The 23,018-nt window shown below is 40.7% G+C and overlaps 1 protein-coding gene across 1 annotated transcript in view; it reads left to right on the forward strand.

Annotated features, from left to right (window-relative positions):
• Positions 1-23,018, forward strand: part of FANCL (FA complementation group L) — a 72,624-nt gene that overhangs the window by 20,767 nt on the left and 28,839 nt on the right. Inside the window, exons 6-7 of the mRNA XM_050952204.1 lie at positions 7,425-7,521; positions 21,930-21,998. Coding sequence (XP_050808161.1) covers positions 7,425-7,521; positions 21,930-21,998 — 166 coding nt within the window. The remainder of the gene's footprint in view (positions 1-7,424; positions 7,522-21,929; positions 21,999-23,018) is intronic.

The following is a 23,018-nucleotide window of genomic DNA, read 5'->3' on the forward strand; positions in this document are numbered from 1 at the left end:
TGGATAGAAATAAGATGTAGCCCTATGTAGGGCACATTGCAGTAGTTTAGTTTGGAATTAACGAGGCAAGGTTTGGTTTTGAGGAAAAACTGGCACAACCTTCTGGCTATGGCTGCTATGTGCTCTTCTAGTAGCACCAACCAGACTCTTAAATTCTGCACCTTGCCCTGTGATGCTACTTGAGCCCCTGAAGTAGATGAAGTGATATCATCTCTTACATTTGTTTTCATCACCACTTATGTGTGGGGGGTGGGGGAGGGACAAAGAGGCCATACTTGCACAATGGGGGACTCTATCCTGGGAAGCAGTGACTCTGAAAAAGATTTAGGGATCATGGTGGATAATCAGCTGAACATGAGTTCCCAGGGCAATGCTGTAGCCAATAGGGCTAATGTACTCCTTGAATGCATAAACAGAGGTATATTGAGTAGGAGTAGAGGGGTTATTTTATCTCTCCATTTGGCACTGGTATGACTGCTGCTGGAATACTTTGCCCGCTTCTGGTGTCTAGAATTCAAGAAGGGTGTTGCTAAATTGGAGAGGGTTCAGAGAAGAGCCACGAGAATTACTAAAGGATTAGGAAACATGCCTTATAGTGATAGAATCAAGAAACTCAATCTCTTTAGTTTAACACAGTGAAGGTTAAGAGGTGATTGCAACCAAGTCTATAAATACCAACATGGGGAACAAATAATTAATAATGGGCTATTCAATCTAGCAGAGAAAGAGATATCACGACCCAGTGGCTGAAAGTTGAAACTACGAATTTGGACATGGAATAGGGCTTAAATTTTTAACAGTGAGACTAATTAACCATTGGAACAATTTACCAAGGGTCATGGTGGATCCTTCATCATGGACAATTTTGAAATCAGGATTGGATATTTTTCTAAAAGATACGTTCTAGGAATTGTATTGGGGGAGCTCTATGGCCTGTGTCATTCAGAAGGTCAGACTAGATGAACACAATGGTCCCTTCTCTCTTTGAAATGTATGAATCTATCAACATCCTCTCAGATTTCTCCAGACTGTATTTCAACCAGCTAATTAACTCTTCTCCATGTCCTGATGTCTTCCAAACACTGGGCAAGGCAAATGACTGCAATGGGTGGATGAAGTGATAGAGAGACCAAGGTGGGAGTCATCAGCATACTGAAGGCACCACAACCCCCCATCTCCTGACTAATCCTCCCAACTTCCCTAAATTCACATTGGATGGGAGAGTGACAAGATGGAAACCTGCAGAACCCCACATGAGAGCTCCGTCAGAGAGAGAGAACAGCTATCTAATAGAAAAGAACAGAGCCATCCAAAAAACAGCTCCAGCCTATTCTAATCTGCTGGGGTCCACAAAGGCATTAGCATTGATATTGTTGGCATGAAGTGTTGCCATCTGGCATTTAATAATAGTATGGTGATGAAATCTTTATCCACTACCAAGAGATCATCTACCACTGTAACTGGAGCAGTCTGTTCCATACACTGGATGGCACCCATATTGAAAAGAGTGCAAGAGGTCTGAGGCCACCAGATATTCAGAATTGCTTTTCCCACACTTTTTCAATAACCTTAACCAGAAAAGACAGCTGAGATACTGACAGTCTGGCCAAGTAAAACTGTCAAGTGGTGATTTCTTCAGCAGATGCCATACTAATACTTTCTTATGAGAGGCCATAATCTGCCATCCCTTAAGGAAAGATGGGCAATTTCTATTGATAAAAGACCCAGTTCTTTTGTACAAACCATTTACTAGCCAAAAAGAACATGGTTCCTGCTTGTAATTCACAGGATGAAGTTTCTCCTGTATCTAAGTGAGACCACTGGCTAAAATGCAGGCAAAGAAAACATAAGTAGAGTATTTTTAATATATATAACAACGACAAAACAACCTTAGGACTCTCCAATGCTGTGAACTCTCAGACAATACATTTAGTCTTCTTTTCCCATCTACTGTGATCATCACAAGTGCATCTAGTTTGGGTAGAGCCACACCTCTAGAAGCTAACTGTTCATGGCTGATGGAATGTACCTAAGATAAAAATCCATGTTCTGGACCTGAGAGCTACAAGGTAGGTTATAAAATTTTTTCTACAACTGGTAAGACAATATTGTCCAAGAAACTGACTAGAAGACAGTCAAGTGTTATATCAACAAACAAGGTATTCAGGCCAACAGCTTTGCGAGGGCATGACTGTGGAACTGATGCCTAGTTCATCAAGTGTATCTTATGCCTGTATTTGGCAAGCACAGGTAGTGCATTAACAGAGAACACTGTGGGCACAGACTTTAAAGACAATATGACTAGTGATATGTCTATGCTATGGAGACTTTACCAGCATAGTTATGTCAGCGTAAGTATTCTGGCTTAACTTTGTAGTGTAGATGCAACCTACGCTAACGGAAGGGTTTTTTCCATCAGTGTAGGAACACTAGCTCCCTAAATAAAGTTAGCTACATCGGTGGAAGCATTCTTCCATCAACATAGCTGTTTCTATGCCTACATCAACCAAACTTTTGAGTTTAGACTATAGTTTGGGTCTGAGATCAACTGCAATAGATCTCTTATTCAAGAAAAGGAGCCATTTGCCATCAGACCTCTTTGACAAGTGTGCTGTGTCCTCATTTCTGCTCCAGAGCAGAGCTGGATACAAACAGTTAAACAAAAGGCACTATAACCCCCCCATCTCCTCACTAATACTTTACACTTTTCCACTGATCCCACTGGTGAGCAAAAATATGCCAGAAGAATGCATGGGTCATAGTAATTGCTTCAGCATCTAGACCAGCGTCCTCAACCCGCGGCCCTCTTCTGGCTCAATCAGCACACAGCTGCGGCCATCGTGACATTCGCAGGGCCATACAGGTAGTATATATATTGTGTGGATGCGGCCCAAGTAACACACAGAGAGCTGCATATGCAGCCCACAATGGTAAACAGGTTGAAAATCACTGGTCTAGACTGTATTTCTATATGAATTTTGTGTGACCCTCAGTATCTCCTAATGATGTCATTGCACCTGCTGACTCCCAATCTGTAACTGTTCCACTTCACAGCCTGGATCCTGGGAGACTGACTATTTCTGATTTGGCATGCTCTGAAATGCAAAAGGTTCTGCTGGAATCTGAAAAGCCATTTATGGTAAAGTACTAAACTCAGAAATAGAAAAAGGTTTTGACTAGGGCTGTTGATTAATCGCAGTTAACTCACGCAAATAACTCAAAAAAATTAATCACGATTAATTGCAGTTTTAATCACACTGTTATGCAATAGAATATCAATTGACATTTATTAAATATTTTTGGATATTTTTCTACATTTTCAAATATATTGATTTCAATTACAACACAGAATACAAAGTGTACATTGCTCACTTTATATTATTTTTATTATAAATATTTGCAATGTAAAAATGATGAACAAAAGAAATAGTATTTTTCAATTCACCTAATACAAGACCATAATGCAATCTCTTTCGTGTGAAAGTGCAACTTACAAATGTGGGTTTTTGTTGTTGTTATGTAACTGCACTCAAAAACAAAACAATGTACAACTTTAGAGCCTATGAGTCCACTCAGTCCTACTTCTTGTTCCACCAATCAATCACAAAGACAAAAAAAAATGTTTACATTTACGGGAGATAATGCTGCGGCTTCTTATTTACAATGTCACCTGAAAGTGAGAACAGGCGTTTGCATGGCACTTTTGTAGCTGGCATTACAAGGTATTTACATGCCATATACGCTAAACATTCGTATGCCCCTTTATGCTTAGGCCACCATTCGAGAGGACATGCTTCCATGCTGATGACGCTTGTTAAAAAAATAATGCTTTAATTAAATTTGTGATTGACCTCCTTGGGGGAGAATAGTATGTCTCCTGCTCTGTTTTACCTATATTCTGTCACATATTTCATGAAATAGCAGTCTTGGATGATGACCCAGCACATGTTTGTTTTAAGAACACTTTCACTGCAGATTTGACATTGACGGTACCAATGTGGGATTTCTAAAGATAGCTACAGCACTCGATCCTAAGATTTAAGAATCTGAAGTACCTTCCAAAATCTGAAAGGGACGAGGTATGGAGCATGCTTTCAGAAGTCTTAAAAGAGCGTCACTCTGATGCAGAAACTACAGAACCCAAACTCAAACTAAAAAAAGAAAAAAAACCTTCTGTTGGTGGCATCTGACTCATACGATGAAAATGAACATGCATTGGTGTGCACTGCTTTGGATTGTTATCTAGCAGAACCCCTCATTAGCCTGGCCGCATGTCCTTTGGAATAGTGGTTGAAGCATGAAGGGTCATATGAATCTTTAACAGCTCTGGCACGTAAATATCTTGTGGCACTGGCTACCTCAGTGCCATGTGAACACCTATTCTCATTTTCACATGACATTGTAAACAAGAAGTGGGCAGCATTTTCTCCTGGGAATGTAAACAAACTTGCTTGTCCGAGTGAACAAAAAGTAGGACTGAATGGATTTGTAGGCTCTAAAGTTTTACATTGTTTTATTTTTGAATGCACTTTTTTTTGTACAGAATTCTACATTTGTAAGTTCAACTTTCATGATAAAGAAATTGTATTACAGTATTTCTATTAGGTGAATTAAAAATACTATTTATTTTGTTTTTATAGCACAAATATTTATAGTAAAAAATAAATGTGAGCACTGTACACTGTTCTGTGTTGTGATTGAAATCAATATATTTGACTATGTAGAAAACATCCAAAAATATTTAAATAAATAGTATTCTTCTATTGTTTAACAATGCTATTAATCGTGTTTAATTCTTTTAATTGCATGATTAATTATGATTCATTTTTTTAATTGCTTGATACTCTAGTTTTTACTGTAGGCAGTGTATAACAACTAGCCTCCAAGTTCTGCTTCTCTGTTGTGGATTATTTAATATTAAAGTCTTAGCCTCTCTTTATCTCTAATCAAGGTGTATCTGTGTACTCTTTCTCCTGGTGGATGACAGACTGAGAGTTCTAGAGGTCAAAGTTCATTATTTCCCCCTTCCCCGACTCTAAGGGGTAAGGATTTTCAGATTGGCTTTAAGTTCAATAGTAAGTACATCATAGAGGATTAGCATGTGTGTTTTCCTGAAGATCTTTTCCAGCATTTCAAACGGTTAAGACGATGATTTAAATTTTTTTAAAAACAACTTTTTGCAAAGATACTTTTTTGTTCTAGAATTTATTGACAATATATGTTTGGAAAAGTGGGAGATGGGAGTTACTTTCTCTTGGATATTTTTATATGGTAAGAGTATAAAGGTTTATTATTGCACAACTACATGTGATTTTCTGTATGATAGCACCCTTTCTGAAGACATTTCAAAACTTGGTAGTTTTTGCAGTGTGCCTAGTTTCCAACATTCATGAAGTTGACTGGAGGGTCTTTCCAAGCTAAGGTCTTGAATGTGATCATACTGCTGGCATGATACTATTTATTTATAATAGTTTTATATGTATTTTTGAAAAAAATTAAAGGCACACTAAGGGTTGTTATGCCTTTACAATTGCCCTAGTTTGATGTTGATCATTTATTGGACTTACCGTAAGGTTTCCAGTATTTTTAAATAAAACTTTGTCACAGCACTAAAGACTTATTTCCTTTGTAAACAAGTATGTTTGAGTTTGAGTGTGTCCATCCATTTCCAGTGAACAGTAAACCAGTTTTGGATCTTGTTCTGAAATATACAGAGCAACTGTCAAGGTAGGTTAATCTTAAATCCTAACAACCTTGACAGTGTCTCTTTAATTTTTTTCTCTAGTTTTTTGTTATCTGGTATGGTGATGCTTTGTGGCAGGCACCAGTTTTACTACATATTGGGCATGACAGTATACATTTCCTGGTTTAACTATATGAAATCATGTTTTGTTTTTCTCAGCAACTATAAGTGAAGGATGGATTCAGAATCTCTTAATCTTCACTTTATAAAATCTTGTTATGGAGATCTGGTGCAAGGTTTTTGAAAAAGATGGGATTAATGATTTTCTGATTTAAAATGGAGACATAGACTAGATCCAAATTTATACCGGGTTTAAATTAATGCAGATTGATTGACTGAAGCTTAATTACACCTTCTCATGTAAGTCCTGAATTCAACTCTTAAATTTTCTAGGGAAAACGATATTAGTGTCAAATTACCCAAAAGAACTTTGAGTCATTTGATATCATACGTGAAAATTAGATGTCATTATTTCATGATTAATGCATCCTTTTTTATATCCCCAACTTCTACCACTTTTTCTATTTATTTTTTTCCCAATTCCTGCGTATTTGATTGTGTGTGCTGTGGAGTACCAATGTTTTCCTTATTTTCTTCTGCTTCTAATCCAAGAGCATCCATATCCTTCAGTTCAGACCTATTTTTTTCTGCTTTAATAAGGCTTCCTCTGACCAGCTTCTCCTGAAAGAGAGCCATTTTCCCAGTGTGCTGACTCCAGTGTCTGGACTAGCATGTAATTTTCTTTATTTAAAAAACTGTTAGGCCGGTCAGCAGGCAGAAGCTAGTTTTGAACTCTAAATGAGCCTTGTTATCAGTATTTGGTGATAAGTTGTGCAATACGCTTAGACTGCTTTTTATATTTACAAGAGAATGTTATTGTAAAAGTGTCAAAATATCCACATGCCCAGTTCACTAGTAAATATACAACTAAGTTAGAACCTCTTTGGCAATAGTTTAAACTACTCAGGGGACCTTATTTCCAAAGAATGATATTTTTTAAAATGTATTGGTCTCCATTGTAGTAGGAAACTTAAATCTGTGGCATCTTAAACAAAACTCCTGTATTTGTTACATGTTTAAAATCTTAGCAACCTTCAGTATGCACTTAACACTTGCTTGGGTCCATATATACTGTATAAAACTGTCATAACATGAAAGAAAATTATTGTAAATGACTTTATACCTGTTCTAATACTATATTTTCTTTAGAAAATTGATTTGAGTATATAAACCAATACCAACTGAATTTTCTAAAATAACAGTATTGATGATAATAAAAGAGAAGTTCATTGAGGAGAAAAGCAAATAGAGAACATAGAAGTCTTATACTGTAAGAAACTGCAGAAATGGATTAAGGAATTTGACAGAAAGTTTAATGTGTACGTAAGTAGAAGCTGACAGGAACATGCTGTGTGTGTCAAAGGTTCCAGTGATGGAAAACTGAAACATAGTGCTCACTGACCACAGCATGAGCCTTGACACACATTGTAAATAACTCAGAGATATATGACTGCATTAAGCAGTAGACTGATGTATTAACAGCAGTAAATCTACAACAACAGAAATGGCTGGCATGCAGGACTTCCACTAATTAATATTTGTAACAGACTAATTAGGAATATAGCAAAGATTAGGAGTTATAATTCCCTCTTATACTACCAGAGTTTTCTTTTCTTTTCAGAGTCGTGTATGTAGATACTGGTCTTAATACCATCAAGCTAAAAGGAGAAGACTCTTGTGGTCGACAGCATCTAATCACACTGAAGTTAAATGCAAAGGTGAATTTATTTGTGGGAAAATACTTTAAGAAAATAAGATAAAAAAGAATGGATTCCTCTCTTTTATACTGAAGTTAGTGAACTGGTTTCTTTCAAAAGGTCTTGTGTGCTTGTCCTTTTATCTTCAGGTGGTTTGAACAATGATTAAACCAATGAATGTTGTTCTGAAGACTTTTTAAAGACCAGTTTAAAACTTTCAGTGCATAATAGTAATCTATAAATATCTTTTGTTATCAAGTTGTACACCACTTGCAAAAACCTTCTGTTAGAGGTTAGCATCCAGTGCCATTTTGGAAACCTTCATTCTTTGAGTGCTTGCTCATGTTCATTCCAATGTAGGTGTGTATGTGCTGCGTGCACTGCCACTGGAAAGTTTTTCCCTCAGTGGTATCCGTCAGGTCAGCTCTGGTGCCCTCTGGAGTCATGCTGTCATGGTCTGCTGCCCCACTGCTCCCTCAGTTCCTTTTTACCGCCCGTGACAGTTGCTGGAACATACTCATCTCTTACATCTCACAAGTGTTGCTCTCAGTGGACTTTATCTGTAAATAAATTGTAAATAGTTAAGTAAGTATAATATAGTTAGCAGTGTTCCTCACCTTGTGGGGTAGCCTGCACTGGGTACTTGGATATGCTTCGGTCCCAGTTCAAACATCAGTTTGTGGCACGCCACACGCTACTGGTGAGTGACCTGCATGATAACTGTCTTAAGTGCCTGGGAGAGGCCCACGTTCGAGAATGGTGCAAGATCTGTAGGGGTTTCAAACTCAGGACTAAAAAGGACAGGGACAACAGACCTGGTGGAGGTGCCTCTTTGTCCCACCTCAGAGCTTCAAGTGAAATCGGCACCAAGCACTTCTATGTTGGTCAGAAGTCCTTGAAAAGAGATATAGTGCCCTTCGTCCTCACTGGCACTGTGAAAGGATTATGCGCTGGCGGCCAGGACTCCTGGCACTGTCAGACATCCTTGGTTCACAGGAAACTGCACCAGCCTCTTCGCACTACTCATCATCACCGGTGCCAAAGAAAAAACACAGGAAGACAGACCGGGGGTGCTCCCTGACCCCGAGACCTGCGAGCAATAGGAACTCAGAAAGAGTGCGACCCATGTCGGGCCCCTCTGTGATGATGACAGGGCGTGCGGCTTTGTCGACTTTTGGCCCTGGGAAAGGTGCCGTTGAGTCAAGTGCCAATGGATTCCCCACCTAGGGAGAGCCACTGTGGTGCGTTGGCCCTGTCTTTACCATCAATGCCAGAGACCTTTGTGGCTGTGAGGAACCTTCTTTCACTCTTGATTCCACCATCCCTGGCTGTTTGTGAACTGTCTGTTGCAGGCCCAACATCACGGGATGCTAGGGCACGAAGGCAGGTGCCTTCGAAGGGCAAGCCTGCAATGATGGCATGGCACTGCTCTCCTTGGTGGCACTGCTCTCCAGTGCCGGTCAGTACTGCTCTCCAGTGCCGGTCAGCACACCACCATGGTCACCCAGGAGTGAGTCCTACGGCTTGGTTTTGGAGGCAAAATCCTATGCCTCGCCCAGGAGCAGACATTGCTCTGACCAGAGAAGCCCGGCACTGGACATGGGACAGGGTATAACCAGAGTAGGAACAGGGGCTACAAGAGAAAAGCCTACATCTCAACCCTCAGTTGCCCGGATATCTGCCCCCTTGAGACACTTGGCAGGGTCCAAACAGACCTTTTGAGGGTACACATGAGGATGGTGTACCAGGACAGTCTCAGATCCTATTTCCCCTATGTTTGTGGACTAGTTGTCACACATCTACCAGGCATGGACCTGCATTACCATGGGCTGTTGGGTATTGTGCATGGTGGAAGGGGGATATACCCTGCAATTCAGTTGTTCCCCTCCTTCCCACCCTCCCTCCGTATCCCTTTTCAGGGACCCTTCTCATGACAGACTTTTAGCCTAGAAGGTGCAGTCGCTCCTAAGGGTGGGAACAGTGAAAGAGGTTCCAATGGAGCTAAAGGGATGGTGGTTCTGCTCCTGTTACTTTTTGATCCTAAAGGCCAACAGACTGGTTTTGGATCTGCGAAACCTCAACAGATTAATGAAGAAGCTGAAGTTCTGCATGGTTTCTCTGGCTTCAATTATTCCCTCTCTGGATCCAGAGGACTGGTTTGCCACCTTTGACTTAAAGGATGTGTATTTTCACATTGCTATCTCTCAGGGTCTCCGAAGATACATAAAATTTATGGTAGACCACAAGCATTATCAGTTCATAGTGCTACCCTTTGGTCTGTCAGCAACTCCTTGGGTGTTCACAAAGTGCATGGTAGTCTTTCTGAGGAGGAGAGGGGTGCAAGTATACTTCTATCTGAATGACTGGCTGATCAAAGGTTGATCCAGAGACCAGGTGGAGGCGCATGTCAGATTGATATAGTCAGCTTTCCAGGATCTGGGACTATTGATAAACATGCAAAAATCAACACTTTCCACAGTTCAGAGAATAGAATTAATTGGGGCAATCCTTGACTTGAAGTGGGACAGAGTGTTTCTCCCAGAGAGCAGATTTATAGCTGTAGAGGCACTCATATGAAGTCTAAGGAGTCACCTCATCACAACAGTGAGGAACTGCTTGAAGCTTCTGGGACACATGGCATCCTGTACCTATGTGGAACATGCATGGCTAAATCCCCTTCAGTTGTGGCTGGCATTGATATATATGCACTAGGCTGACACCATCTGAACAAGGTGGTCTTTCTTTCACCGTCGATTATTTCCACCTTCCTCTGGTGGTGGCTGGATCTGAAGATGCTGTGTGCAGGCACTCCCTACTCAAGACCCGACCCTGCAAAGTCCCTGGTCACGGACACTTCAAAGATGGGATGGGGAGCCCACTTGGGAACCCTCAGGACCCAGCAACTCTGGTCATTGGAGGAGCTAGAGTTACATATCAACGTGAGAGAGTTAAGGGCTGTGCGTGTAGCTTCCAAATGTTTTGACCCCACCCAGAGGGCAAGTGCATAGTGGTCCTCACAGACAACACAACAGTAAGGTTTTACATAAACAAGCAAAGGGGAGCTCACTCCTCTCCATTATGTTAGGAGGCACTGCGCTGATAGGACTACTGTATGGCCCATTCCATTCACCTTGAAGCCTCATACCTACCGGGGTTGCAGAACGAGTTAATGGATATCTTAGCAGATCCTTTTCCATCCATCACAACTGATATATTCCCCCAGACATCTTGAACACTGTTTTCCAGAAGTAGGGATTTCCCTAGCTGGATCTATTTGCAAGAAGGCACAACAGGAAGTGCCCTCAATTTTGCTCCTTCCTGGGACACAATTCAGGTTCACTCATGAATGCTTTTCTCCTTCCCTGATGGGATGGCTCTTCTATGCGTTCCCTTCCTCTCCTCTCATTCACAAGGCCCCATTCAAAGCCAGAAGGGACAGAATGCGACTGATCTTTGTAGCTCTGGTCTGGCCACGCCAGCATTGGCTCACCATTCTGCTGGGCCTCTTGGTAAACACACCAGTCAGCCTGCCACTGTTCCCAGACTTGATCTCTCAGGATCATGGTCACGTGTTTTACCTGAACCTCAAATCGCTTTATCTGACGGCATGGAAACTCCATGGCTGAACCCAGCAGAATGGTCCTGTTCAACATAGGTTCATGAGGTGCTCTTGGGGAGCAGAAAACCTGTTGACTAGAGTCACTTGCCTGGCAAAATGGAAGAGATTGTCGATCTGGTTGATGCGTAAAGGTGTTTCACCTACTGAGTCCTCACTGCACTTTATTTTGGATTACCTGCTTCATTTAAAGCAGGAAGGCCAAATTCTGTCCTCCATCTAGCTGCGATCTCTGCATTTCACCCCTGGGTGGGTGGCCAGTCAGTATTCTGAAATTCAAATCTCTGACTGCTTTCTGAAGGGGTTGGAATGACTGTATTTGCAGTATGTCAACCCCCATCTCCTTGAGGTCTTAACTTGGTTCTGATGAGGTTGACGGAGGCCTCTGGCAACATGCTCATTGGTCTATCTGTCCTGGAAGGTGGCCTTCCTCATTGCCATCACCTCGGCTAGATGGGTTTCAGAGATCCAGACCTTTACCTCTGAGCTGCCATACACTGTCTTCTTCAAGGACAAGGTGCAGTTGCAGCCACACCCATCCTATCTTTCGAAGGTGGTCTCACAATTTCTTAGTAATCAGGACATCTGCCTCACAGTTTTCTATCCTAAGCCGCATGCAAGCAGAGAGGAACAGAATGGATGTGAGATACGCATTTGCTTTCTATATAGAGAGAACCAAGCCCTTTAGAAAGACCACTAAACTGTTTATAGCCAGTGCGGATGGGATGAAAGCAGTCCAGTCTCAGCCCAGGGAATCTCATCCTGGATCATGTTGTGTATCCTCACTTGTTATGACCTGGTAAAAGTCCCAGCTTCTTGTCTGAAGGCTTATTCTATGAGAGTGCAGGCATCATCAGTGGCTTTTGTGGTACAGGTTCCAGTTGAGGATATCTGCAGAGCAGCGACCTGGTCCTCAGTCCACATGTTTGTGTAGCACTACACCATCACCCAACAAGTCAGCGATGATGCAGGCTGTGGTTGAGCTTTGCTGCAATCAGCATATCCATGAACTCCAAAACTCCCAGCTGCTTAACTGCTTGAGAGTCACTTACATTGGAATGGACATAAGCAAGCACTTGAAGAAAAAGCGGTTACTAACCTTTCTATAATTTTTCTTCAAGATGTTGCTTATGTCCATTCCAAAACCTGCCCACCTACCCCTCTGTCAGAGTTGCTGGCAAGAAGGAACTAAGGGGGTGGTGGGTTGGCAGGTCACTATACACTGCCATGAAGGTGCGATGCCAGGGGGCACTAGATCTTACCTGATGGATACTACCGAGGGAAAAACTTTCCGCCGTCGGTGCACATGGCATGCACATACCTACATTGGAATGGACATGAGAAATGCATCTTGAAGAACAACAGTTATGGAAAGTTTAGTAGCCGTTTTTCATGATCACTCAGTCAGAAGACTAAGCCTGTAACAGCTGTTAAAAATGTTAGGTTGCTTCTTTAGCCACTAACTATATAATGTGTGGAGATGAAGAGTAGTTATGGGAGACCACAATGGGGTCTTTGGGTAAAAAGAAAATGTTCAGCCTTTCTAGGCTAAAGAATTGGTCCGTTTTGACAGCATTCCCTTCTACATGTTTTTACCTCCAGTAATTTATACTTGAACTTGAGTGGCGAAAATTTCTGACTCTGACTGAATTTCGTTATTTGAACGTTTTTGCAAAACAGCTATTTCTTGGAATGAGGTTGGGGAAAAGACTGTTCTGTTCAAAATTCCCGGGTTGTTGTGTTGTGTTGTTTTGTTTTGTTTTTAAAGAGGAATTTTCAAATCTGAGATGGCAGAATAGCCATTAGAAAACTCAATTATCCATGTAGATCAAATTCCTATTGTACTCTGGTTCACCCCGTCCCATTTTCCACCAGAGTGTTGCCACCTTCTTTCTCTAAAGCTGATGATAAACAATATTTCACACATACCTTTTCTAGGCAGATACCTTTTTGTTACCATAACTTGTCTCAAATGTTCTGTCTTCTCTGCTTGTGACATAATCCTGCCTTAATGTTCATAGAGGGATTGCTACATGAATCTCATCAAGTGAGAGACAAAGATTTTGCATTTGGATAAGAGACAGCTTTTCGTACCTGTAAACCAGGGGTGGGCAATCTATGACCTGCTGGCCACATCTTGCCCATCAGACCTTTTAATCAGGCCCTCCAGCTCCAGCTGGGCAGCAGAGTCAGGGGTTGCTCCACTCCGGCACTCCAGCCAGGGAGCAGGTTTGGGGGCGCGGCTCCTGGAATCAGCGGCATGTACCCCCTCTAGCTCCTACGTGTAGGGGCAGCCAGGGAGCTGTCCAAGTGCCAGTTGGGAACTGTGGCAAGTGGGAGCTGCAGGGGCAGTGCCTGTGGACGGGGGAAGCGTGTGAAGCCCCCTGCCTGCCCTTCCGTGTAGGAGCTGGAAGGGGGACATGCCACTGCTTCCAGGAGCTGGTTGAGGTAAGCGCCGCCTGGAGCCTGTTCCCCTTACCTCCTCCCGTGCCCCGACCGCCTGCTCTAGCTTGGAGCCCCCTCCTGCACCCTGATGAACCCCTCATTTCTGGCCCCACCCTGGAACTTGCACCCCAGCCCAGAGCCCATACCCTCTCCCACACCCCAACACCCTGCCTCAGCCTAAAGCCCCCCCCCCATACTCCAAACTCCTCTGCTCCACCTGGACCCCCACCCTGAACTCTTCATTTCTGGCCTCACCCCAATGCCCACACCGCCAGCCGGAGCCCTCCCTCTCCTTCGCACTCCAACCCCCAATTTTTTGAGCATTCATTGCCTGCCATACAATTTCCATATGCAGATGTGGCCCTCGGACCAAAAAAATTGCCTACCACTGCTGTAAACAGTATTTCTGTGATTGACAAGCCAATTTCTAACAACTATCCTGTTTTAAAAATTTAAAAATTATCTGCTTTTACAGCTGTTTAAGAGGCCATCTAAGTTGTAGCAGTCTTTCCCCAGCTTCCTTTGGACAGCAATGCTGCTCAGAATCTCGGCCCATCCCCCAGCATGCACCTCTCTGCCCCTGGTATGCCCCTCTCCACCAAAGTTTGTGAGGGGGTCTCTGCAGTCCCAGCCATGGGGAATTCTGGAGATTTTAGAGCTTTTATGTTGCTCTGTCCCTTTATCTAGTGTAAAAGGGCTGGAGCAAGGGTGAGGATCTGATGATCAGAACAGAGAATGCATGGGAATCCAATCCTGCATCAGTGAGCATAGCTAAGTATCTACCCAGTTGCTCCTGTTGAGCAGATTAGGTACACACACTCCCTTTGGTATTTGGTATTATCTAGGCATTGCATTTGGATACTGAAGACCACATTTTAGCCTATGTGTCCTCAGGTCTACCTTATAACTGTACTGTATGATTACTTTGAGGATCAAGGCCATCATGTTAATGCACTACTGAGTATCTGATTACTTTTGTATAATCTTTTTAGTATAGTAGTTTAAAAATCTCTGAGACTTCTAGTAGGAAAAGGAAGTTTTAGTATTTCAGTAGTTTCATATGCTAACAACTGAGAACATAGTGCAATCACACCAGATTGTAATTCATAGTCATCAATCAACTCTTTTTCAGAAGATTATAGTGGTGAATGATCAATTGTGTTTGTCCTTTTTAAAAATGTGTCTGACATTTAAACTTGCCACAAAAGAAAATTAATATATAAAACTTGGTTAGTGACACAGGAATTTTGATTTTTCACTAGTACACATATTAAACACATTGAAAAAGAATGCTCATTAAGTTTTAAGGAAAGCTTTGTGATAGTCTTTCATATTATCTTATTTGAGAAATATCTTCTGCTTAATTTCTGCTATGTTGTTTCTGTTGATAACATGAGTAGTTGGGTTAAAAGCTTTTTACCTTTGTATTTGTTGCCTGAGCACATACTGCCCGTTCTCTTGAATGATCTATCAGAGTGTTTAGTTGTCCAATCTTGTCTTCAGAGGCCGTATAGAGAAATGGGTTTGTGTACTCCTTTTGTGTACACTCCCATCATATATTGGTTATGTAAATAGCTGAATTAACTTACCATGTTGAAGAAGAAGTTGTATGAAGTGTAAGATGAAAATCTTCCAACACTTGTCTGGTCATTGCCTTCTTTTCCCTTGGATTCCTTGCTATTTGTTCCACATGATATGCTTCATCTGCACAAACTTTAACTGAAGTAGCAGTCTCACTCTTTATACTCCATTCCCCACTACTGATTTCTTTTGCTGCTTATGTTGGTAAGTATGATAAAGACTGGGGGGAGGGATAGCTCAGTGGTTTGAGGGGTTCTCCTGTCAGTGTAGGTAATCCATCTTCCCAAGAGTAGCTAGGTTGATGGAAGAATTCTTTTGTCAGTGTAGCGCTGTGTGCAAGAGGACTTGGGTCGCCTTACTTGCTCCAGTCAGTGAGGTGGATTTTTCACACCCCTGACGGACCTAGTCAAACTGACCTAATTTTCTAGACCAGGCTCTATATTTTTTCAGGTACTGCCGATGTTCTCAAAAGAAAGAGAATTGGTTTTGAGGGATGGTGGGGGATAGGCAGGGAAATTAGGAAACAATTTAATTTCCTTTCTATAGAGTGAAAGGAGAAAGGCAGCATGCAAATGAAACCAGACTTTTGCTGGTAAGAAGAATGATTTATTAAGCGTTTGAGGGCCCAGGTTAATTCAGCTTTAAAGGCTGAAAGTAGTTGTCAGTATGTGTTGGTTTCTTGTCTGGGGATATTTGGGCTCGAGAGGGTCAGTAACAGATATAGACCAGGGTATTTAGAGAACTGTTCTCCTTCATCAATTGTAAGTTGATATCTAAATAATAGATTTTAAACAGAAATTTCAGAAGACCAGGAGTACATATTTACATTAATATTCAGTACTTGGGGGTTTTTTTTGTTTTGATTGGCATATAAGTCACACAAGACTGAGTTGGATTGCTTTTTAATAGTCTTCAAGACCACTAAAATTATACAATTTTGTGTCTAGTATTCTTGGATTGGATGTTCACTTTAAGATTAGAAGAGTAAAATTTTCAGGGGACAAGTTCTATTGTAGATGATTGAAGTACTGTGTTGTGTTAAATGTTTTTTCATTAGGTCACCAAGTGCCTTAGAAGAAATCCCTAAATATTTTCTAATTCATTTGTTTTACGGTTTGGAAAAGTCCTCAAAATGCACCCATATCTCATTATCAGATAAACTGATGATTTCTAAATTACTATATCCTTGCCTCGAGGAATTTGTTTAGTTAACATCTACAATAAACTAGCTGATTAAGTCATATGTTTACTTAAGTATTTATCCTATGAACTAGCTAGTCATTTATGTCGTTGAAAGAGGTGGAATGTTGTGAGGGTATTGTAGAAAGACGCTAGAATTGAACCTGAAGTTGCTATTTGGAAGAAAGAGTGTAGTTCAGTCAAAAACAAAGAATTGTGCACTAAAACTTGTAACAAATATTTGGTGTATGCCAGGAGTGAGCAAACTTGTTGGCCTGAGGGCCACATCTGATAATAGAAATTGTATGGCGGACCATGAATACTCACAAAATTGGGGTTGGGATGTGGGAGGGGGTGAGGGCTCTGGTTTTGGGGGGGGGTATCTGAGGTGGAGCCAGAAATGAGGAGCTTAGAGTGCGGGAGAGGGGTCTTAGGCTGGGGTGGGGGATGGGTTGCTGGGTAGGGGAGTGAGGGCTCCAACGTGGGGGTACGGGCTCTGGGGTGGTGCTGGGGATTAGGAGTTTGGGCTATAGGAGGGTGGAAGGGGGATCAGGACTGGGGCAGGGGGTTGAGGTGCAGGAAGGGATGCATGCTCTGACTGGGGATGTGGGCTCTGGGGTGGGGCTGGGCTGAGGGGCTTGGGGTGCAGGAGGGTGCTCTGCACTAGGACCATGGGATTTGGAGAGTGGGAGGGAGATCAGGGCTGGGCCAGGGGTTTGGGGCATGGAGGGGTGCTCTGGGCTGGGATCGAGGGGTTTGGAGGGTGGGAGGCATATCAGGGCTGGGGTAGGGTGTTGGGGCGCGGGGGGAAGCTCAGGGGTGCAGGCTCCAGGTGGTGCTTATCTCAAGCAACTCCTGGAAGCAGCGGCATGTGCCTTCTCTGGCTCTTACGTGGAGGCATGGCTAGGCAGCTCTGCGTGCTGTCCCGTACACAGGCACCGTCCCTGCAGCTCCTATTGGTCATGGTTCCTGGCCAATGGGAGATGCGTGAGTGGAGGCAGCGTGCAGAGCGAAGCCCTCTGGCTTCCTGTACACATAAGAGCTGGAAGGGGCCATGCCACCGCTTCCGGGAGCTGCATGGAGCAGCCCTGGACCCTGCTCCCCAGCTGGAGCGTCAGAGTGGGGCAAGCCCCAGACCCCGCTCCTCAGCAGGAGCTCAAGGGCCTGATTAAAACAGGCTGGTGGGCCACATGCGGCCCACAGTTTGCCCAAGTCCTGTCGTATGGTATATCCCTTTCCCCACCCCTTATCTCTTATCGTTTTTTACGTTGCACGCCTCTGGCACATGTTGAAGATCAATTAAAACTGAAGCAAAATTAGAAGTATTCAGTAATGCAGAGCTAGATACTAAATCTAGTGTTATGGAACTTGATCTGGTTCTGTTGAAATTATAGGCCTTATGTCTCTCATTTAGCTTTTAGACAGTTTGGGTACGTTTTTGTGGTTCTAGATAACTATTCTACAAAATGAAATCAGACTAGTCTTTTTCTTCTGAAAATACTTGTTTTAGTTTATCTTACTCAAAACTCACTTACTTGCATACTTAATTTGTATTTCAGAGGAGAAGGTGCTTTTCTGGGTTCAAAACACACCTTAGTCATGAATAAAACATTTAAAAAATTGGTTTGATTTCTGTCAGTATTTATTTTCTATCCTGTGATGAGCTGATGTCTGGATAACAGGAAGTAGATCATCTACTTGTGAAGTTTTGAGGTGATATGCAAAAATTCTATCTTTACAGTGGCACTTGTGGATAAAAATGAAGATTCTTCCGGCAGTAGTTTACGTGGTAGGTTGTTTGTGGCTCCAGATATATTTTTTATGTATAAATTGTTAGGCAAATACTCAAATATTCAATTAAAGTTTTTCTAAATTGGTAATTCAGTTTGACTTGTAATACAAGGTGGTAGGGCTGTCAAACGATTAAAAATTAATCATGAGATTAAAATAAATTGCAATTAATCACAGTTTTAATGGCACTGTTAATAATAGAATACCGGTTACTTAAATATTTTTGGATATTTTCTACATTTTCAAATCTATTGATTTCAATTACTACAGAGACTACAAAGTGTACAGTGAACACTTTATATTTTTATAAAAAAATATTTGCACTGTAATAAAGATAAACAAAAGAAATAGTATTTTTCAGTTCACCTTATACAAATATTGTAGTGCAATCTCTTTATTGTGCAAGTGCATTATAGGGTAGGGAATTACAGGTAGGATCCCATAAATGTAAACAAACTTGTTTGTCTTAGCAATTGGCTGAAAAGAAGTAGGATGGAGTGGGCTTGTAGGCACTAAAGTTTTACATTTTGTTTTATTTTTGAGTGCAGGTATGTAACAAAAACCAATCTACATTTGTAAATTTCACTTTCACGATAGATATTACACTATAGTACTTGTATGAGGTGAATTGAAAAATACTATTTCTTTTATCTTCATTACAGTGCAAACATTTGCAGTAAAAGTAATAAGTGAGCACTGTACACTGCATTCTGTTGTAATTGAAATCAATAGGTTTGAAAATGTAGAAAAACATCCAAAAATATTTATAATAATTTTAAATTGGTATTCTATTATTATTTAACACTGCAATTAATCACAGTTTGTTTTGAGTTAATCGCTTGAGTTAACTGCTATTGACAGCCCTACATTGTGGTGATCTCTAACCTGTATTTACTATTTATAAATGTAACTTTAACATAAAGTGTGACTGAATTTGTGTTCTTTATTGTTTTAACAAGGTCTGTGGCCTCTGGATCCTTATAATTTACTTTTATATAGAGCCTCATACTGAAAGATACTAACATGCTTTCCTAAATGATGTACGGTGGAAAAATGGTTCTGTTTAGTAGATGTGTATAAGGTAGAGGGTGATAATTAGGTGGTGCACAAAATACAGCACGATACTGTGAGGTGAGAAAAGTTTGGCCAAGATATTTAGGGCAAAAAGTGCCATAGGAATTTTTTTAGTTCACATAAAGCAAGTAGGAACCCAGTTTTCACCATCGCATCTGAGAGACCCTTGAAAAATGCATAGAATTCATTTTACCTACCTATAAAAGACGAAGAGATCAGTTGACTAACACTGCTGGGATTTTAACTTGTGCTCCCAAGATTGATGCTGGTCCCTAGCATGGAAAACTTATTCATAATTTCAGGCATTGTGAGCAAATTTCTTACACTTGTAGGACAGCAAGTATACTGCTATGCATGCAATGAAATATTTAATGAAAAAATGTAAAGCCAAATTGCTAGGTTAAATGGCAAAATATATTGCTTCTGCAGGTGAAAGAACTCTGTAAGTGTTTCTTACCCAGTTGTTTCAGTTCCCTTTCCGTGTGTTCATTTTTTAACTTGTCTGCAAGTCATGACTGTGACTGAAACCAGTGTGATTAAAGTGGAAAGAGGCAAAAGCTTATTCAAGCAATAAGTTGCCTTTAAAAAGTGGAAATCCAGCAAGGAACTTACCTTGTCTGACTTAGTTTAACAGTTAGAAGAGCTAAGTGGAAATTTAAACAGCAAATGGATATATACTTGTTTTTTTTTTTAAATAAAAAATATAGCATGCATCAGTCAGTAGTCCAATAGACTAAAAGGGTGTCAGCAGAATGATCAAAGAGGATATGGATATTGCAGAGAAACAAAGTTTCTATGCACTATTCTTTACCATAGAGGATAATAGGAAGCTACCTGGAGCAGATCTAAAATTTGCAGATAATAACGATGAGGTTTTCTGTTAAATTTCAGATGTCAGAAAAGAGGTTCTAACAAACTGATGATCAAAATTTCAGTAAGTCACCAGGACTAGTGATGAATTTATGGGGAAGATGGGAGGAAACTTATATCATCTTTATAAGGCTGAACTACTTTTTAACCAGGTAATTAGGGTCTCACTTTTTAAAGAAAAGTCATATAAAATTAATACACCATTTAATTAATGAGGAAAACAGTTGTCCTTTTCTTCTTTTGGTCTCTGCTCCTATTCCTCCCCAAGGGCGGCTCTAGGTATTTTGCTGCCCCAAGCATGGCAGGCAGGCTACCTTTGGCGGCTTGCCTGCAGGAGGTCCCCGGTCACTCGGATTCGGCGGCACTCCTGTGGGAGGTCCGCCGAAGCCGCGGGGCCAGCGGACCCTCCACAGGCATGCCGCCGAAGGCAGCCTGCCTGCCGCCCTCGCGGCAACCGGCACAGCGTCCCCCGTGGGACCGTGGGGCGTGCTGGTGCCTGGAGCCCCTCCTGTTTCTCCCTCATCTATACCTTCTGTTTCCTTTTCAGCTAATCATTGTCCTTTCTCCCAAAGTGCTGAGGAGCTATCCTCATACCTCTGGTAGTTTCCAATACTGCCTGTTCTTCCTGTAGCATATAATGGGACTTGGGTACGGGTAAGGTGGTGGAGGAGAAATATGCTGATTGGGGTCATTGCTGCATTGGATGCAGTGGTAGAAGCATTCAGACCAACAATCACATACCTCAGGTGGGCTCTGGTAGGGGCCAGAGTATTGTTCTCTCAAGAAAAAGCCCCATTACACACTTGCTTATCATGATAGGGATATATATATTTTTTGTATATGTAATATATTTGTATAGTCTCTGAAGAATTAGTAGGTGGAACTGGATAAGATGTATTAGATTGAGCCGTGTAACTTTTTAGGTCACAAAGGTCATGATGATTTTGATAGTGGGTGCCTTTGAAATGGGCGTATTTCTATGAAATTAATTATTTTTTTCCTTGTATTTGTGTAGAAAATGGAGGTGCATAGTTTCTCTTTCACAGATTTCATAGTGTAATGCTTACAAAAAGCAATAGATTGGACTAGTATAAAGAATGATTAAGTAAAGAATTAAACTTCTTGAAATTGAATCAGCTTTCATATTTGTATATAGCCTGTTGATTTTTGTTCTGGCTGTTTTTTCCTTCCGTTGGCATTCTTTCTTTTAATGTCAGATTGTTTAAAAAAACAACAGAATATGTTAATCAGGTGCCCAAGTTTATTAGTTTTTGAAGAAGCGGTACACAGTTGCAATTTAGTTTCACCACTGGACAGGTTCTGAATATTTGACAATATTGCTTTTCAAATATATTGGTGGGTATCACTGCAAATTGGAAGTTGAATCCTAGGCTTGGGAAGAGTTATTAAACATTTCTAAACCTGGAAAAATAACTTAAGAATGCAAATATAGGTTCTTCCATTCATTGGGCCTATATTAATATTAAAAGTTTTAACCTTTTTTAAACAGGATAAAGAAAAGTCAGGAAGAAACATCCTTCCTCCGTCTTGAATTCTCCCCATTTGTCTTTTTTTTAAAAAAATGTATGTTTGAAAACATTGTACAGACTGATAGCTCTCTGGCTTCAATAAAATCTGCTATACTGAAATTTTCTGTAAATGAAGGTTTCTTGTTTAAATGATAACTGCTAACATTTTATTACTGTCTGGGGAAATAGTTTACATATTTTCAGTGGTATTCAAGGTATTTGAGGCTCTCAAATTTCATTATCAAATTCTCTCATCTGATACCAAGTTTTCCCCAACAATGCATCAGCTTGACTGGCAAATCACATAAAAGAGCAAAAAATGATTAAAGTATTTTTTTCCACAGTATCCTGGAGAACCACCAGATTGCTGTGTAGACTTCCCTGTTGAATTTGCTATCTCTTGGATTCCACAGGTAAAATCCATACTGTGTCCTTTTCTAATAACTAAGATTATATTTATTTACCAGCTTAAAGATATATTTACACTGTGTTTCTGATATGACAGGTGTGTGGTAATGGTATATTTAAAAAGAAAAACAGGTCTGACTGTTTTGAAACCTCTTTCCATTTGTTTTCTTTGGTATTTTTCCTTCACACGTGCTTGGGAAAATGCTATATTTAGTGTATTCATATTTAATTCTCCAACATTTACAGTTTTAAATTAAGTTGCTTTCATCATTTTTTTCAATTTTTAAAATGTTTCCTCAACCTTTTAGAACTACTGTGTCAGCGCTAAGTCCCTACCCCATCTCTTACGCACTGGACTGCTGAGTCTCCAAATATTTATGAATGATACTGGGAAATATATACATGAGAGAGTAATTACTGATAACAGGGGAAAAAAGCTCCCTCTAAACCTTGATGAACATTTTCTAAAACACTGAATAAAAACAAACAGCAATCCTTTATAATGTATGTAGCTTAATAAGAGCACTTGAGTGTTATACAGTATCGTAAGTTTAATGATTTGTTCTAATTAAGAACCAAATGCCATTGCTTTCCTTCTTTGTGGAAGGCCTGATGTTTCTCATGCATTATTTCTTGCATCTCTCCCTTCAATGTTTTTGATAACGGATTTACAGACAAATTAACTGAAACACACTGTAGAAAATAATTAATGTTCCTGAATTAAATAAAACTAAACATTGTTTTTTGTAAATATTACATATTTAAAAAATCTTGTCCTTGTCAGATTGTTAGGGTTTCCACCTATTAATAAAAAGTGTGCAAGTGTATGTAAAACATTAATTTCTTGTGGTATGGCATAAAGATTGTATCAGTTTGGGATGGCTGCATAACTTCTGAGCGGCAAAACTCTGAGTCTTGTCACTTTCAGGATGACACATTTATCGCATTGGAAATTTGATGAAGGAACAACTGCAGATCTTGGCAAGATTATATATAGGAAATAATAAATATATTTTGACATTTCA

This window comes from Gopherus flavomarginatus, chromosome 4, assembly GCF_025201925.1.
Source record: "Gopherus flavomarginatus isolate rGopFla2 chromosome 4, rGopFla2.mat.asm, whole genome shotgun sequence".
Lineage (NCBI taxonomy): Eukaryota > Metazoa > Chordata > Testudines > Testudinidae > Gopherus > Gopherus flavomarginatus.